Source organism: Papio anubis, chromosome 1 (assembly GCF_008728515.1).
Source record: "Papio anubis isolate 15944 chromosome 1, Panubis1.0, whole genome shotgun sequence".
Taxonomy (NCBI): domain Eukaryota; kingdom Metazoa; phylum Chordata; class Mammalia; order Primates; family Cercopithecidae; genus Papio; species Papio anubis.
In genome coordinates this window covers 65,285,522-65,305,552 of record NC_044976.1, presented here as the reverse complement: position 1 = coordinate 65,305,552, position 20,031 = coordinate 65,285,522, and the positions used below count along the sequence as shown (strand labels likewise).

Below are 20,031 nucleotides of genomic sequence, written 5' to 3'. Positions count from 1 at the left end.
TTCCCCTAAATTTCAGCCATTCCCAGCCAGATTCGTCTTCAAAGATACACCGTCAAGCTGTCCCTCTGAAGTCAAGCCACTTCTCTCTGACGTCCAACCATAGTTTCCAACGTCCAGCTGCTTCTCTTTCTGCCGGCTGAGCCTAAGGTTTTTATGGGCACAGGATAGTGGGGCAGAGTGGGCCATGGGTGATTTTGGAAAAGGCAGCATTCAAGCAGGAAAACACAGATGTATGTTCTTACTTTGGGCCATGATTCCAGGCTTGAGGGTGGGGCCCTTGCCAAGGACCTGCCCTCTTCTGCCCTGAATTTCCCTGCTTCCTATTCCTATCAGTGGGAAGATGTAGGGGGAGGGGAAGGGTTTGACAATCCTATGATTAGCTCTTAGTGTTTTAATGGGCCTTTGTCCCTGAGATGAGACCTTGACAAGTGCTTTTCAGTATTTCCTTTCCCCCATGTCAGTTAGACCCTGATAAAACTCTAGTTAGGCTCTGGTAAAGTAGTTGTCCTTGAGTGCAGGTGTTTGTTAAGGAGAACATAACATTGTAGGTGTATTTTAGAATGGTTACTTCCTATCCACCTGCTAGAACCATGAGGAAATTTTTCTTTAATCTTCATCCTGAGAACTTTGTGGCCACATAGAGGTAAAGCTTATGAAAGTGTAGGGGCCCCCCAGAATATTTTCTCTCTCAAGTTAGTCTATACTCAAGTCTTCAGTAGTTAGCTAGTTGCCTTTTAATTGCTGGCTTCAGTGGCATTTTCTGCCCCCAGTAAGTTGTGATTCTCTGCTTTCAACTTGTCTCCAATTTTCAAGGTAGTTGTTTGTTCTTCTTAAATAGAGGAAGAACTGTTTTATGAGTTAATGTGAGATTATTTTATTGTCCATCTACTCACTTTGAGATGGCTGTTAGACTAGAGCTATCTAGTAGTCAGTTACTCATATGAGTATGTGAACCTGAGAATTTGAGACAGGTCTCAGTTAATTTAGAAAGTTTATTGTGCCAAGGTTCAGGATGTGTGCCCGTGATACAGCCCCAGGAAGTACTGGCAACATGTGCCTAAGGTGTTCAGGGCACAGCTTAGTTTTATACATTTTAGGGAGGCATGAGACATCAATCAATATATGTACGTTGGTTCCGTCCAGAAAGGCGGGGACAACTTGAAGCAGGGAGGGGGCTTCTAGGTCACAGACAGGTGAGAGACAAATGGTTGCATTCTTTTGAGTTTCTGATAAGCCTTTCCAAAGGAAGCAATCAGAATATGCATCTATATCAGCAAGCAGAGGATGACATTGAATAGAATGGGAGGTAGGTTTGTCTTGAGAAGTTCCCAGCTTGAATTCTCCCTTAGCTTAGTAATTTTGGGACCCAAGATATTTTCCTGTCACGTTTCCCCCATTTCTTTTTAAAAAATCTTTTGGAGAAACATTTTAGAAGAAAATGAGTCTCTGGTCTCGCGTTTTATCTGATCTCTCATGGCTAGGACAGTTTATTCCTAGATGGGTTAGGTCCCAAAAGCTCATTTTTAGCAGATTGTGAAGTCTCATGTCCTGTGAAGAAGAAATGGGGGAAGAAGGGAGAAAAACAACAACAAACAAAAGAACAATCCTGGAAAAATTGATATAGGCTATATTACTCTGAAGTCCATACATCAGTAGGTAGGTATGAAAGTGGCTTAGGTATGTAAACAGGTTGCTGTTATTTTCTTCTGAAGTTTAAGTTGTCTGGCTTCAGTTCCCAGGGCTTTAAGAAAGCACAAGTTAGTTTTCAGTGACTCCAAATTAGGAAAAATAGGGCAAAAAAGAAGGAAGAAAATTGAAAACATTATTTTGAAGACTTGTAGCCAAGAAAAATTAGAATTTGGTCCAAACTGTAGAAAATAATAAACATTGAGAAAACATTAGGAAAGACTAAAATCTAACAACAGGTCTACTATAGTTTTGAAATGTAATTTTTCTCTCCAGTTTCCCATTTTTACTAAAGACAAATCATGGTACATCTGGTTTGCTTTATTATACTTGGCCTAATTTTTCTCTACAGTGCAACAAGAAATTTTTTACATAAGCTTTTAAACTGGCTTTGTTGGACTTTCATAGGAGGAATCTCAGATAAGACTTTTATAAGCCGAGCCCAGCCATGGGTTTATGCAATCAAATACCTATGAGTTGGGTGAATTTCCTCTCCTTTTGAGGTTCCAGGATAAACCTGAGGCTTCTGGGCCTGTCAGAAAGTGACATTCTTCACTTAGCACAGGTCAGAAACCCTGTACAGGCACTATGTACACAAAATATGAGGCCAGCTTTTCCAAGGGCTTTATTGGTTCCATAAATCACATTTGATTCCTTAAAGGAAAGCACACCATTTCAGTCAAAGCCTTGGTAAAATAACCAACTTCTCCAATTGTGTCCTGTTACAAATTATAACAGATTGTTATTGCACTTGTGCAAATAACTGTATTACCATAAGTTAAGAATACTCACAAGTATTTCCAAATTCTGGAGAAATCAGGTAGTAAAAAACAAATATGCTCAAAATTTTGTTCATAGGAGTATACTAAACTCTTAAAAGCTGTCAGTAGCTCAAAAGAAAAGTTTCAAGACTCTAGAAAACAAAGGATAAGCAACATTTAAAGCAAGAGTTAAAATGATTGCTTTAGTCTCCTGTCAGTTCAGTTTATGGAGTTAACTACTGTTCTTCTTGATAGTCATGAACATTTCAGCTCTCCATGAGAATCCTGAAAGTTTTTTTTCCCCCTGTGTTGTAATGTCACAATCTGCAAAGTTACCAGAAACCTGCATTTAAGAACACCTGTTAGAGTTCCGTAGTTGATTATAGAACCACCTAAAAAGGACCAAAACAAGACAACAATTGTCCATGGATGACAAAAATTTTAGGGCAACCATAATCAGAGACACAATGGACAAAGAAATGTGTTACCTCTGTGGCACACAATAATTTAACAACAATTATAACTACTGATAATGTACATAAGTTATATCAGAATTATAGGAGTTTCCCATCATTTTGGAACACATACCAATAACATTTATACAAATACAGCCCAAAGAAAACCAAACATCATTTCATATTTGGCAATGCTTCCTATCTAATTTTTATACCAAATAAGCCAAATTATGTCATTTTTGGACTTTAGGGGAGCTAATATCTTAAAAGATTAATTAGGTCAGGAAAAGACAGTTTATAAATTGATTTTGGAAAGCTTATAAAGTATCAAAGGTTTAAAAGACGTGATATCATGAAATAGGATCATAGGTCATTGTGAAATAAGTCATTCATTTAACCAAAGTGATCACTCAAGGATTTCAAAAAAAAAAAGCAAAAATCTTCATTCTTTGAGAAAGGAGATATAATTTTCCAAACAAGCCCTAATTAAAACAGCATGATGTCAATTATATTTATTTTTCAAAATTTTATAAACTATGAAATTATAATTTTGACCGTAAGATATAGCGATACAGCTTCTAAATGTCTTTTATAACCTTGATTAAGGAGTTGGTTAATGCTTCAAGAAAACCTTGTTAATCTGACACAGGGGCCCATATACTGGTCTTATATCAGTGTGCCTTTGACATTGATTGATTTATAGAGAAACTGAACTTACTTTCTCTCTTAAAATCAGCCCTTAAAATCCCACACACCAACCTCTTTCACAATAGTCCCTGGGCCTTGAAGAGTTGAATGGCTTTAATTTCTGGCCCTGTGTCTCAGGGATGCAGTTTATTTTGATTAGCATCTTCTATGGGGCCTGGAGATAAGGCTTTAATTGCTGTCAGTGTTAAGATTTAGCGGGACTTGTCCTTTCAGACCCAATAATCAAAACCCTGTAACTTAATGTCACAAGTACTTTAGGAGCACATACAGAAAGATACATGGATGTAATAACCTTAATTTAAAAAAAAACTTAATCTCAGTTTTTTATTCCTATGCAAACCAAAACAATATGAGAACTTGATCATATACAAGTTTGTTTGTTTTTTTTAAATCTCTTATTGTGATTTACACCAATTGTTCTTGATGTGCTTGGACTTTCTGGTTTGTCCTGAAAGTCCCTCCTTCTTAAACAACCAGTCATTTTGTTTTAGGACTAAATTTATCATATGAAATTCTTTTTTTTTTTTTTCAGAGTCTTGCTTTGTTGCCCAGGCTCCACTTCCTGGGTTCAAGCGATTCTCCTGCCTCAGTCTCCTGAGTAGCTGGATTACAGGTGCACACCACCACGCCTGGCTAATTTTTGTATTTTTAGTAGAGATGGCTTTCGCCATGTTGGCCAGGCTGGTCTCCTGGGACCTAATATCCTGGGATCCACCCACCTCAGCCTCCCAAAGTGTTGGATTACGGATGTGAGCCGCTGTGCCTGACCAAAGATTTTTTTCTCTTATAAAATTATTCTCTTTAAGCTTTCTTAACACACAAAAACCTCTTTATTTTTATAACTTTCTTTACATTTCTGTTATTTCCTGGTTCCTTTTACCTTGTTTTATGTATAACCTTTAAACTGAATTAGACAAAACTTGTTCACTGCTTTTTTAAAAGGACGCAGTCTTTTATTTTTACCAATAATGTTTTTCTACAATATAAACTTATTGGAAAATACTCAAATAATGAAATATCAATTATTGAATTTAATATAACCTTAGACTCTAAATTATGACAAGCTTGTCTACAAGTATTTATCCCATTACATTTACCTAATTATTTTATCTATGTGACATATGAAAACTGCGATAGTCATGATTTAAAGTTATGAAACTGCCATAGCAAAATTATAACTGAGACAGTGAAAAAGATATGACCTAACTGATTCCACCTTGCTTCTAACCTCCAAGCTGTCCTTGTTCATTCCTGGGCATAGGCAAAAGTAACTTTGGGAGGTACTAATAGTTTAGCTTTGAAACAAAGACGATAACAATTCTTTCCCAAAACAAATCTCCTTACTGCCTGTGGACTAGACTGCTTAAAGCCACAGGATTAGAAGTTATGGTAATCTTTCTAAATAATTCAAGATGTAGGTATTATGATTAAACCAATATTAATGTCTTATTTGTTAAAGATTACAGAGCAAAGGTCATTCTGTCTTGGGCTGGGTTTATGGTTTTATAAACCCTTTGCCAAATTTTGACACCTTATAGTATTTGTCAGGGATAAGTATGAAATTACTTGATTAATAAATGCAAACACAATGTATGCTGGCAATTCTTAGGACATTTCTAATGTTACTTTACCACTAATTTTAAAGCTAGCTTATTTATTAAAGATTTTGCTTAAGTTACATAAACTCGAAAAAGCATTTGACTAGTCTTTTCCTTTTTAATACCTGGTTTAAGCGCTTTTATTTTTAAAGCCAATTAGAGCTCTTTTACATATTTTTAGTAGTGAAACATTGTGTACACAACACGTAAATACATAGACGTATTAGGCATGCAGATGGAAGTACATTTTATAGATTCATAAAAACCTTTTTTTTGTTTTTTCCTATCTCAGATTTTCTGATTCTTGATAACCTGTTTCATAACCCTGGGCAGTCGTCAGCTAAATAGCCTTAAATTTGCATGTTAAAGGAAACAACTTGGGTGAAAGTCAAATAGCAAAATTTATATTATAAGATGCAGAGAGAAAAAGTTTGATGTGCTAGAAGGAAATGAAAACAGATTTAATTGCCAATTAAACATAAAATTATAGAAATTATAAAGGTCTTTTAAATACACACAAACACACAGATTCTATAGCTTTTACTTAAGAGCTTTTAGCCACGAGGTAAATACAAATTCACTGGCTTGCTAAAAGAACTTGTTTTTATCTTAATAGAAAAGTAACAGCAGATTTAGAGCAGGCAGAAAAGGAAAAAAAAATAGAGAAAAAGAGGACTTAGGAACTCTATAGTTTGCAGGTTGACCTTGTAAAGGTGCACAAAGACCATATTATTTCCATTTTACATAAACTTTGGCAAGTAGAAGTTGTCATGCACGTCCGTGTGAAGAGACCACCAAACAGGCTCTGTGTGAGCAATAAAACTTTTTAATCACCTGGGTGCAGGCAGGGTGAGTCCGAAAAGAGAGTCAGCGAAGGGAGATAAGGGTGGGGCCGTTTTATAGCATTTGGGTACGTAAAGGAAAATTACAGAGGGGGGTTGTTCTGTGGCGGGCAGGAGTAGGGGTCACAAGGTGCTCAGTGGGGGAGCTTTTGAGTCAGGATGAGCCAGGAAAAGGAATTTCACAAGATAATGTCATCACTTAAGGCAAGGACGGGCCATTTTCACTTCTTTTGTGGTGGAATGTCATCATTTAAGGCGGGGCAGGGCGTTTGCACTTCTTTTGTGATTCTTCAGTTACTTCAGGCCATCTGGGCATATACGTGCAAGTCACAGGGGATGCGATGGCTTGGCTTGGGCGCAGAGGCCTGACATTCCTGCCTTCTTATATTAATAAGAAAAATAAAATAGTGTTGAAGTGTTGGGGCAGCGAAAAATTTTTTTGGGAGGTGATATGGAGAGAGAATGGGCGATGTTTCTCAGGGCTGCTTGAAGTGGGATTTGGGGCAGCGTAGGAACCTAGAGTGGGAGAGATTAAGCTGAAGGAAGATTCTGTGATAAGGGGTGATATTGTGGGGTTGTTAGAAGAAATATTTGTCGTATTGAATGACTGGTGATGGCCTGGATGCAGTTTTGTACGAATTGAAAAACTAAACGGAAAACACAAGGTAAGAGAAGGAGAAAAAACAGGTATTGAAAGACTAAGAATTGGGAGGACCTAGGACATCTAATTAGAGAGTGCCCAAGGAGGTTCAGCATAGCCTTGCCAGCAAAGATTATTTATTTACTTTAAGAGGGAATTTAGAGTGGCGGTTTGGGATAGCACTAGGAGATATCAGCTGTGATGGCTTGGAGAAACAGTGTAAACCGGCAGTGTAAACTCGAGCAGGGCATTTATGAGTAGTTGAGAACGGTGAATAGGAGTATGACTAGACAGAAGACGGTAGGGATGAAAGTTTTTTGGGATGCAGTCTAAGTTGATCTGGTGTCTGGAAGGAGACTGGGACCTCATAAAAAGGAGTGTCCACACAGGAGCTCAAATGGACTGTAACCTGTAGCATTCCGAGGACAGGCCTGAATTCTGAGAAAGGAAAGTGGTAAAAGTATTGTCTAGTCCTTTTTAAGTTGGTGACTGAGCTTGGTGAGGTGTGTTTTTAGAAGACTATAAGTCTGTTCTATCTTTCCTGAAGATTGAGGACGGTAAAGGTTATAAAGGTTTCACTGAATACTAAGAGCCTGAGAAACTGCTTGGGTGATTTGACTATTAAAGGCTGGTCTGTTATCAGACTATATAGAGGTAGGAAGGCCAAACCAAGGAATTATGTCTGAAATGACAACAGTGGCCTTCTCAGACCCTAGGGAAAGGCCTCTACCCATCCAGTGAAAGTGTCTACCCAGACTAAGAGATATTTTAGTTTTCTGACTTGGGGCATGTGAGTAAAGTCAATTTGCCAGTCCTGGACAGGGGCAAATCCTCGAGCTTGATGTGTAGGAAAGGGAGGGGGCCTGAACAATCCCTGAGGGGAAGTAGAATAGCAGATGGAACTCTGAGAAGTGATCTCCTTTAGGATAGATTTCCATGATGGAAAGGAAATGAGAGGTTCTAAGAGACGGGCTAGCGGCTTGTAACTTACATGGAAGAGGTTATGAAATGATGACAGAATAGAATGGGCCTGTGAGGCTGGAAGGAGATATTTTCATTGGTCTAAGAACCATTTGCCTTGTGTGGGAAGAGATTGATAGGTGGAACTTTCAGCAGGGGAGTAGGTGGGAGCGGCCGATGTGAAGGAGGAAAACTGCCGTGAGGGATAAAAGTTGGAACGCTAGTTGCTTTTTTAGCTAACTTGTCAGCATAAGCATTGTCCTGAGCGATGGTTGGGGGAAGAAAATAGATTTTGGAAGTTATGAGAACTGTAGAGAGTTGAGCATATTTTGTGATTTTTAGGGCCTCTAACAGTATTAAAGCAGTGGCAGCCGCGGCACGCAGACATGAGGGCTAGGCTAAAACAGTAAGGTCAAGTTGTTTGGACAGAACCCTGATTTTATAGCAGGTCATTCAGAAACAGGCCACAACCTATTTTTTTCAACTGCCATTCAAAGTCAGAGGTAGTCTTATGGGACTGAGCTCTCTGCCTGTAGGATCTGAGACTATCTTCAGGTAGATGGTGCTGGAATTGAATTGGAGGACACCCAGATGGCATGTGGGGAGAAATGCTACACATTTGGCCACAGAAATCTGTATTGATTGTTGTGGTATGAGAGCAGAGCAAAAACAGTTTATGTTTTTTCCACACTCAGGTACTGTTGTAAGCATTAGGGATACAACAGGGAATAAAAGAGCCTAAAGTTCCTACCCTCACGGAACTTAGATTCCAAGGGGAAGCGATAACTGATTCACAAGATACATAAGTTAAAGATACACTATGTTAGATAGTAAAAAGTTCTAAGGAGAAAAATAAGGCAAGAAGATAATGAAGTACTTGAGAGAGAACTTTGACACTTTAGAAAGGGAAGCCAGGGAAGGCCTGAGGCACAGGGGCTGCCCCTGTTGTTCTGGTATTTGGCCATGGGGTGATTAGGGCAGGTGAGGAGAGGGTAGTTTTTCATTAAAGACCTAAAGAAAGTGAGGATGCTAAGCATGTACCTGTATGAGAAAGAGCATTTCAGGCAAAGGAAACATAAATTCAAGTCTTTGATAGGAAAATGTGCCCAGCATGAATATAAAAGATGCCACTGTGGCTGAAGCAGGGTAAACAAGGAAGAGATCACTAAAGATGAAATCAGAGGCCTAGCTGTATGCATGTAAGACTTTTAAAGTCATAGTAAGGACTTAGGCTTTTATTCTGAATGGGATGGTAAATGAAGGATTTCGAGTAGTCATATTTTATTTTTATTTTATTTTATTTTATTTTATCTTATTTTTCTATATTTTTTAGAGACAGGGTCTCACCCTGTTGCCCAGGCTGGAGTACAGTGGCGTAATCATAGCTCAGTATAACCCTGAACTCCAGACCTCGAGCAATCCTCCTGCCTCAATCTTCCAAAGTACTGGGATTACAGGCATGAGTCACTGTGCCCAACCCTTATATGTATTTTAAAAAGGTCGTTGTGGTTGTTATGTGGAGGATAAACTTCAGGGGATCCAGGTTAAGTAGGAAGATGAAGCAAAAGGCTACTGCAGTAATCCAAGAGAGATAGGATAGTGTTTGGACCAGGATGGTAGCAACAAGAGTGGTGACAAATGAATGGATTCCAGATGTATTTTGAAATTTTTTTTCACCCAAGCAACTGGAAGAGTAAAGTTGCCTTTAACAAAAATAGGGAAGAGTTTTAGAGGAGTGGATTTGCTGGATGGGGTGAGGGTGATGTGGTGGTGGTGGTGGAGGTTAATGTCAGGAACTTAGTTTTGGACATGCTAAGTTTCAGTTAGTGGTGTCTAGTAGGCAAGCAGATAGAGGAGAGGTCTAGTTAGAGATATACATATATTTGGGAATAATTTTTGTATAGATTACGTTTAAATCATGGCATTAGATGAGTTCCCAGACTATGAATGTAAATAGAAAAGAGAAGTGCAAGGATGATTGCCACAGAAAAGGGAGGAGGAAAACCAAGCAAAGAGAATGGCCTGCGATCCAAGTTAAAAAAAAGAAAAAAGAAAAAAAAAAAAAAAGAAAAGAATGAACAGCTGGGTCAAATGCTGCAGGTAAGAAAGATGAAAACACTTGAAATGACCATTATTAGAGTTAGTATTGTGGAGGTGATTGGACCTTGGTAATAATCCTTTTGATGGAATGATAAGGGCAAAAGCTTGATCAGACTTCTCAAGAGAGACTCTGTGTGTGTGTGTGTGTGTGTGTGGAGAGAGAGAGAAGAGGAAACAATAAATAGGAAATTTTTCCCAAGGGGTTGCTATAATTAAAGGAAACATGAATGATTGATAGCTGGAGAGACAGATGAAGTAAAGAGAAGTGTTTTTTGTTTGTTTGTTTAAGATGGGAGAAATAACAGTTTGTTTACATGCTGAAGGTAATAATCTAATAGAGAGAGAAAAACTTATGATGCAGAGAGAGAGCTGCTAGAGCAATGTCCTTGAATAGGCAGAAAAGAAATGGAATCTAGTATGCATGTAGAGGGAGTGACCTAAACTGTAATAATAGAGAATTCATTCAGAGTAACAAGAAAGAAACAGAGAATATAGGCACAGATATAGGTAAGTGCATAGATGTGACAGTGCGAGCATGTAGAAGTTACCAGATTGTTTCAGTGTTCTCATTCAGATGGCTGAGAGTGAAAATGTGAGAGGAGGTTTTCATATTTGAAGAAAGAGAAGGTATAAGATAGCCTTAAAGAGTGTAGTAAAACATGGACCGAGAAAATACAGATTGCTGGCACATTAAGGACTCTGATTTAAATAATGATCCATAATTTAAAGTGAGTCCTGTCGTCACAGTTGGGTATTTTTCTTCCAGTTTCATTTAGCTGCACAGGTTGAGTTAAAATATAGTGTATTATTATAAAATTTAGGTTATAGTTAGTCTAATAGATCAGGAAGTCATTGCCATTGAAAAAATAGTTTGTTATTCACAGTTCCAAGGAAGAGGGGGCCCACCACACCACAGGGGACTACCCAGAAGTAATGAGGCAGTGTAGACAACTTTAGGTTTAGCTACTTTGAATAATTTCAATGGGTTCTGGAGCACAGGAGCTGCCCCTCTTGGTATGACATTTGGCCTTGGGGTGATTGGGACAGGTATAGTGGCACAGAGGGTGAAAGCCCCATAATGGTGTGGATTCTTGATTGTTTGGTTTGCATTTGACAAGTGCATTCCTGGGAGGAGGACTTCTCTTAGGAAAGAGGATGGAAGGCAAGAACAGAGGCTGGAGGCCAAGACAAGGTAACTTAGGCATAGCATCAGGTTTTCCAGAATAGGGCATGTGTTTGACCCATGCATGTAGGTCAGATGTTACAGCATCAAATTTACATACACTATAAACATGGTTAATATACAGGTATAGGCTCAAAGTAAGAGGATAATTGGAAATAACCACGATTTTGGTTTTGCCAGCAAGTATGCTGAAATGAAGGGAAAGTTATGGTGAGAATGTAAGTAAAGAATGATTGGCCGGGCGCGGTGGCTCAAGCCTGTAATCCCAGCACTTTGGGAGGCCGAGGCGGGCGGATCACAAGGTCAGGAGATCGAGACCATCCTGGCTAACACGGCGAAACCCCGTCTCTACTAAAAACACAAAAAATTAGCCGGGCGAGGTGGCGGCGCCTGTGGTCCCAGCTACTCGGGAGGCTGAGGCAGGAGAATGGCGGGAACCCGGGAGGCGGAGCTTGCAGTGAGCTGAGATCTGGCCACTGCACTCCAGCCTGGGCGACAGAGCGAGACTCCGTCTCAAAAAAAAAAAAAAAAAAAGAATGATTATAATAATTAACTATCAATTAAAGTAACTAATCATAACCTCAAGAGGGAAGAGATGGCATGAGAAAGATGGTACAGGAATAAAGCATGGTAGAATCAAGGGCCTGAAGGTCATAATAGGGTCGAAGGATTGTTGAAGGATTGGAGTTTGAGAGGGTATGCTGGAAAAATAGGAAGTGCTGATTGACCTTACTAAAGAGAAAAGCCACATGTATGACTATGGGAGTAAGTGTCTGAAGTAGCAAGGCAGGTAAAGTTATTTATGTGAGAAGATTTCAAGGAGCTAAGAGGCCAGGGTATTTGAAGGATTACCTTCATGGACATTGAAATGCTCAAGAATTATGCCAGAAGTAGCTATTAGAGATAGAGCCAGTGACTTAGGATATGAAGTCTTCAGAGGATGATAGAAGAGAAAAGTAAATGCCATAAGAAAGTAGAGTACATGTGGTCATTGAAACCATGGAATTTACTCAGGGATAGTGTATATAGTGAGAAATCACATAACTAAGATTTGAGCCTAAACATAATCTGTAAAAGGGGAGCTCAAAGGAAAAGGGAATGGAAGGACCAGATTTTGTAAGGATAGTAGGGCAAAATGTTAAGAAGGAAGAGAATGAGAGAGTTGAAGGTAATGGCAAAAGAGTGATTCAATTGATAAATTGTGGATTCAAGATTAATAGAGAAAAGAGAAATCTAAAATGTTCTGATTATTTGGTAGAAATGGAAAGGTCAGGAAATTAGAGGTCTCAAGGAGGTTGAAGAATAGGCTAAGGTATGAGAGAAACGAATCTGAGAAGTCAATTTTAAGAAGGAATGGTCAGCTGAAGAAGAAACAGTGAAGCTAGATTGTAGTTACAGAGCAAAAAGAGGAGTCATGTAGTAGGCAGTATTACTGACTAACATTTTAAGAAGTTGGACTGTGAAAGGAAGGAGAGAGATAGTAATAGGTAGAGGAAGACATAGTTAAAGGAAGGATTTTTAAGTTGAGGAGATGATTGGGGCATAATTTTGTGCTCACAGGGAAAAGACAGAAAAAAATAAGATAGGAGACGTGGAATTATGGATGGAGAAGTGTCCCTGAGACACCAGTGACAGGTTTCAGAGTTCACATAAAAGGTTAGTCTTAGATAAGAATGGCAACTCTTACTGAGAAAGGAAAAAAAGAGGTAAGTGAGTTTGTGGGAGGTGGGAGAAGAATTTAAAGGAGGTGGCAAAATAATTTGAAGGAGTTTTTACATGATTGTTACTTTTTTTTTTTTTAAAGAGATGTTAGGGGTTAAGTTCTTATAGACAGAAGGAGAATAGGGTAGGATACTTAAATGTAAATTGAAATAGTGCACAAGTGGAATTCATTCACTCATATATTTTTAAAATATTAAAATGTCCATGGTATACTAGGCATTGTGCTGGGTGCTAGGGATATAGCAGTGAACAAGACCAAGTTCCTGCCCTAAACATGCTTACATTCTCTAGAGGGGTGAACAACAAAATGTCAAGTAACGATAAATGCTATGAAGAAAAATAAAATATGAAAACTGGATTGATCGTTATTTAAACATATTTATTCTTGTCTGATTTTTTATGATTTAAAAAGTAAATGTATTATTTAAAATGTTTTCTTTGGCAGCATATTTCTTTTTTATAATGTCAGGGAGGATCATCCCCATTTTATAGAAATCCATATTACAGAGTACTAGAAGGGATAAAATGATAAGGTAAGTCCTTGTCTTAAGGAATTGACAGGGTAAATCCAAAAGTGAAAAAATATTTTTTCATGGATATAAATATTTTGATTGTAACTTCTCTTCTTATTAAAAAGGGCACGGTGGCTCATGCCTATAATCCTAGCACTTTGGGAGGCTGAGGCGGGCAGATCACGAGACCAGGAGTTTGAGACCAGCCTGGCCAACATGGTGAAACCCCATCTTTACTAAAAATACAAAAATTAGCCAGGTATGGTGCTGCATGCCTGTAGTCCCAGCTACTTGGGAGGCTAAGGCAGAAGAATCACTTGAACCCAGGAGGTGGAGGTTGCATTGAGCCGAGATCACGCCACTGCACTCCAGCCAGGGTGACAGAGCGAGACTCTGTCTCAAAAAAAAAAGAGAAAAGAAAAGTAGTATATAATTCAGGAAGAAACACACTATTCTTTCTCAGGCTTTATTAATCGTGTTTAAATCTGCCTATGTAACTGCACTACACACTCATGTGTGCTTACTATGTGCCAGGAACTTCCTAACCACAATACAAAAATTAATTTTTTTAATCCTCATAATAACCTATAAGTTAAGTACTATTATTATCCTCATTTTGCAGACAAAGAAACTAAGACCCAGAGAAGTCAGCATGGACTTAGGATCTGACTACCTGGGTTCAAATCTCAACCATTGTAGGAATGTTTCCCCTTAAAGCCTCTGTGACTTTATATAAAATAACATTAATAGCAACCTCTTGGAATTGTGAGGAGAAAGTGATGTAATATGTGCCAACTCTTTAGAATTATGTTTATACATAATAAGATTTCAAGTAGCTATCATTATTTCTTGTTATATGTTTAGATTGTTCACATGTTTTTAAATGAAAGTCTACTTTTTATTGTTGGTTGATTTTTCTTTTCAATCTTGAATCCTTTGCATTATATTTTAATTTCCTTATACAGGAACATTGCCACACAACCAAAGAAGTCTATTAGCTTTTTTGCTACAATGAAAGCAACTTCAGGGAAAGGATATACTGGTGCAAATCAAAGCAGAATGGCTGTGTCCAAAACCGTGCTTATTCCACCTGAATTGAAAACTGCAGACAAAACAAATCTCAGTATAAAGACAATGCAGGTAATATTCTTAGAATTCTGAGTTTATCTGAAAATGGCACCATGAAAAACTCAATTGAAATGTTAAAGATAGAAAATATGCTGCTTTCAGATAATCACTCACTTGTAATTTTGAAACAGATTTTGTTAATTTCTACCACATATTATTCCATACAACATAATACTGACACTTGGCTCTATAACTAGTTATTGATAAGAAGAATATTAGAGTGGAATGAGAAAAGTCTATTCATGACCTTAAGAACTATTTGCTTATGGTATTAATTATATATGTTACAATATCTTTCATTGTTGTCAGCAATATAGTCTTGAAAATATAATAAAATTATTTGTCATAAAGTCAGTTATTGTGCCTCATTAGAAGATTTATAATTAAGAATTAACTCTTTTAAACTTTTAATCAAATGATAACATATATACAGAAAAGCATATAATATATAACTTTGAATGGGTTCAGCATTTGTTTAGATGGGACATTAAAAGAAGAGTCCATAAAAGATAAAATTCGTAAGTTGGACTTCATCAAAATTAAAACTTTTTCTCTGTCAAAGACATTGATAACAGAATACAAAGAAATGTGACACACTGGGGAAAATTATTTACAAAGCATATTTTGATAAAGTACTTATAACTAAAACGTATAAACAACCTTCAAAGCAATATTAAGACAACCCAATTTTTAAAAATTAGCAAAATGTTTGAGCTAACACTTCACCAGAATAGATAAACAGATAGCATGGGAGCACATGAAAAGATGATCAGTATTAATTAAAAACCATACAACACTGCTACGTAGCTATTAGAATGGCTAAAATTAAAAGACTGATCATATCAAGTATTGACAAGTATGTGGAGGAACTAAAACTCTCACATGGCTGGTAGACATGGAAAATAGAAAACAATTATTCGTCAACTTATTAAGTGTTAACATATACCTACTATATCATCCAGCTATTCCATGTCTAGGTATTTACCAAGAGAAAAGAAAGTATATGTTTGTATAAACACTACTACATGAATGTTTATAGTACCTTTATATATAATGGTGGAAAACTAAACCCTCATTTTATTAAACAAATACGATATATTTGCACGTATGTATTTCACTTACTTGTATATATATACATATACATATATATGAATACACGCATATAAATATATATGCATGTGTATACAAATAAAGTATATTTCATTTATTTATATATATAAAAAATTATTTTCTCCAATGGTGAAAATATTTATTATACATGTATATTTTCTCCAATGGTGAAAGACTGAAAGCATCTCTCCTAACGTCCAAGAACAAAAGAAGGATGCCTGCTTTTACCACTTCTCTTCAACATAGTAGTGGCAGTCCTAGCCAGGGCAATTGGGCAAGAAAAAGAAATAAAAGGCATCCAGGTGGGCATGGTGGCTCACGCCTTTAATCCCAGCACTTTGGGAGGCCAAGGCGGGCGGATCACTTGAGATCAGGAGTTTGAGACCCTCCTGGCCAACATGGTAAAACCCTGTCTCTACTAAAAATACAAAAAAATCAGCCACCTGTCATGGCAGGTGCCTGTAATCCCAGCTACTTGGGAGGCTGAGGCAGGAGAATCACTTGAAACTGGCAGGCAGAGGTTGCAGTGAGCAGAGATAGCACCACACTCTGTCTCAAATTAAATAAATAAAAGGCACCCAAATCGGAAAGGAAGAAGTAAAGTTCTCTCTGATGTGATCTTATGTGTAGAAAACTGTAAAAATTACACAGACACACACACAACTAAAAAATGAATTCTGCAAAGTTGCAGGATAGAAAATCAACAACACAAATTAGTTGCATTCGTAACAATGAATTTCCAAAAAGGAAATTAAGAAAAAGATTGCATTTACAATAGCATCAACAATAATAAAATACTTAGGGATAAATTTAACCAAGAGGCCAAAGATTTGTATACTGAAAACTACAAAACACAAAAGAAAGGAAAGAATACACCAGTAAACGGAAAAAACATTTCTTGTTCGTAGATTGGAAGGCATAACAGTGTTAGGATGTCAATACTACCTAAGTGACTTACAGATTCAATACATTCCCTACCAAAATCCCAGTGATATTTTTTCAGAAGTAGAAAAACTTATCCTAAAACGTATATGAAATATCAAGAGATGCAAATAGCCCAAACAATCTTGAATAACAAGAACAAAGTTGGAAGTCTCATACTTCCTGATTTTAAAACTTATTACAAATCTGTAGTAATCAAAACAGGGTGGTAGTAGAATAAAGACAAACATACAGTATAGACCAATGGAATGGAATGACCCAGAAATAAAATTTCACATATATGGTCAAATGGTTTTGACAAAGAAGCCAAGACTGTACAATGGAGAAAAGACAGTTTTGTCAACAAATCTTGTTGGGACAACTGGATATCCGCATGAAAAAGAATGAAGTTGGATCCTTACCTTATACCATCTACAAAAATAAACTCAGAATGGATCAAAGACCCCAAATAAGAGCTAACTCTATAAAACTCCTAGTGGAAAACAGGGAAAAGAAATTATTTGTCAACAATTTCTTGCATATGACACCAAAAGCATATGCAGCTAAAGAAAAAATATAGGGCTACATTAAAATTAGAAACTTCTGTCTATCAAAAGACGTTAACAGAGTGAAAAAACCCACAGGATGGTAGAAAATATTTGCAAATTATGTATTTGATAAGGTGCTAATAACCAGAATATGTAAATAACTACAAATTAACAACAAAGAAACAGCCCAATTAAAAGAATGGGCAAAGAACTTGATTAGATATTTTTACAAAGAAGATGCACAAATAACCAACAAACACAGGAAAAGATACTCAACATCACTAAGCATTAGGAAATGCAAATCAAAATCACAGTAAGACACCACTTCATACCCATTATGACGGCTACTATTAAAATAAAAAGTGTTGGTAAGACATGGAGAAATTGAAACCCTTGCATACTGTTGGTGGATTGTGAAATGGTGTGGCCACTGTGAAAAATGGTATTGTAGGGCCAGGCATGGTGGCTCACACCTGTAATCTCAGCACTTTGAGAAGCTGAGGCAGGAAGATTACTTGACGCCAGGCTCAGCACTTCGGGAGGCTGAGGCAGGAGGATTGCTTGAGGTCAGGAGTTTGAGGCCAGCCTGAACAACATAGCAAGACCCCATCTCTATAAGAAGATGAAAAAATAAATTAGCCAGGTGTGGTGGCAAGAGCCTGTAGTCACAGATGCTCAGGAGAATCACTTGAACCCAGAATTTCAAGACTACAGTGAGCTATGATCGTGCTACTGCACTCTAGCCTGAATGACAGAGCTATATCCTGTCTCAAAAGAAAAAAGGAAAGAAAAAATTCAACCTTAAAATGTAATGAAACATCATTAATGAAATTACAATCTACATTAGAAAAATATTCACTAATAGAAATAATGTACTATTGTGATAGTGATATGTAAATAATCAATAAAAGAAGAAATTAAAAGGAAAATCAGAAAATACTCCGAGATGATAGATAATCAAGACACAACATACCAAAGCTTATGGGATACAGCTAAAGCACTGCTTAGAGGGAAATTTATAGATAATACATTTGTATTAGAAGAAAGACCTCAAATAACTTACCCTTCCAACTGAAGAAACTGGAAAAAAAAAAAAAAGAGTGAATAACACAAAATAACATGAAATAAGCAGAAGGAAGGAAATAAAAAATATTTGGATTTGCAAATGAGTTTTGTAAGGTTGCCAGATACATGATCAATATACAAATAAATTGTATTTCTAGACGTGTGCATAGAACCATTTGAAAATTAAGAATAATTTATTTCTCAATAGCATCAAAAACAGTAAAATACTTACGAATAAATGTAATAGAAGAAGTGCAAAATGTATGCTCTGAAAACTGTAAAACATTATTGAAAGAAATTAAATAAGATCTAATTAAATGGGAAAGTATCCCATGGTCATGATCAAAAGACCTACTATTGTTAAGATTGTTATACTCCCCAAACTGATCTGTAAACTTAACACAATTGTTATCAGAATTCCAACTGACTTCTTTCTACAAACTGACAACTGATTCTAAAATTCATATGGGGCCAGGAGCAGTGGCTCATGCCTGTAATCCCAGCACTTTGGGAAGCCAAGGTGGGTGGATGACCTGAGACCAGGAGTTCGAGACCACCCTGAACAACATGGTGAAACCCCATCTCTACTAAAAATACCAAGTTAGCCGGGTGTGGTGGCGCATGCCTGTAATCCCAGGTACTCGGGAGGCAGAGGCAGGAGAATTGCTTGAACTTGGGAGGCAGAGACAGTAGAATCGCTTAAACTTGGGAGGCAGAAGTTGCAGTGAGCCAAGATTGCACCATTGCACTCCAGCCTGGGCAACAAGAGCAAAACTGTCTCAAAAATAAAATAAAATAAAATCCATATGGGATCACAGGGGACCCAGCAGAGCCAAAATCATCCTGAAAAAGAACAAAGTAGGACGATTCACACTTCGCTGTTTCAAAATTTACGAAGCAATAGTAATCAAAATAATTTGTTGTTGGCACAAAGATAGATACGTAGATCAATGGGATACAATTGAGAGTTCAGAAATAAACCCATTTACCTAAAGTCCACTGATTTTTTATGAGTGCCAAGATCATTCACTGGGGAAAGGATATTCTGTTGAACAAATTGTGCCAGGATAACTGGATTGACACTTGGAAAAGAATGAACTTAGACCCTTGCCTCATATTTTCAAGCTAATTCAAAGAGCTAAAACTGTAACACTCTTAGAAGAAAACATAGGGGTAAATTTTTATGACCTTGGATTTGGCATAGGCTTCTTATATGTGACACTCAAAGCATACGTAACAAAAGAAAAAGTAGACAAATTTGACCTTATGAAAATTTTTAAATGTTTGTATCAAAAACATATACAGAGTGAAAAGATAACCCACAGAAATAGAAAATACTTGTGAAACATGTATCTGATAAGAGCTTGCATCATATATAAAGAACTCTTATAATTCATTAATAAAGACAAATAATTGAATATTGATCATACAATCTGAATGTTCGTTTCTTAAGAAAATACAAATGATCAAAAAACATATGAAAATATGGTGGACATAGTTAGAGAAATCGAAATCAAGCCCACAATGATATATTCACTTTATACCCACTAAGATGGCTAGAATCAAAGAGTAACATAACAAGTGTTAGAAGTGAAGAAAGCAGAACTCTCATACACTGCTTGTGGGAATATAAATTGGCCATGTTGTAAAATAGTTTGGAAGTTCCTCAAGAGGTTAAACAGTGTTACCATATGAACCAGCAATCCTCCTCCTAGGTATATACACCCAAGAGAAATAAAATATATTTCTACACAAAAAGGTATACACAAATGTTTCTAGTAGCATTATTCGTAGTAGACAAAAGGTGGAAACAACTCAAATGTCTGTCAATGGAAAAGTGGCTAAAGAAAATGTTGTATAGCCATACAATAGAATATTATTCAACCATAAAAAGGAATGAAGCACTGATGCATGAATCTTGAAAATATGCTAAGTGAGACAAGCCAGTCACAAAATACTGCACAGTATATGATTCCATTCACTATCAAACTCCCAAATAGGGAGGTCTATAGAGACATGAAGATACTCGTGGTGGCCTGGGGCTGGGAGCAGAGATGTTGGGGGACTATCTTAATATGTTTTCTGTTGTTAT

General features: G+C 37.1%; 1 protein-coding gene across 1 annotated transcript in view; it reads left to right on the top strand.

Moving 5' to 3' along the window:
• The window catches only part of WDR78 (WD repeat domain 78), a 105,299-nt gene that overhangs the window by 4,629 nt on the left and 80,639 nt on the right, over positions 1-20,031 (top strand). The window contains 1 exon segment of the mRNA XM_003892020.5: positions 14,133-14,307. Within this exon segment, the coding sequence (XP_003892069.1) occupies positions 14,133-14,307 (175 nt within the window).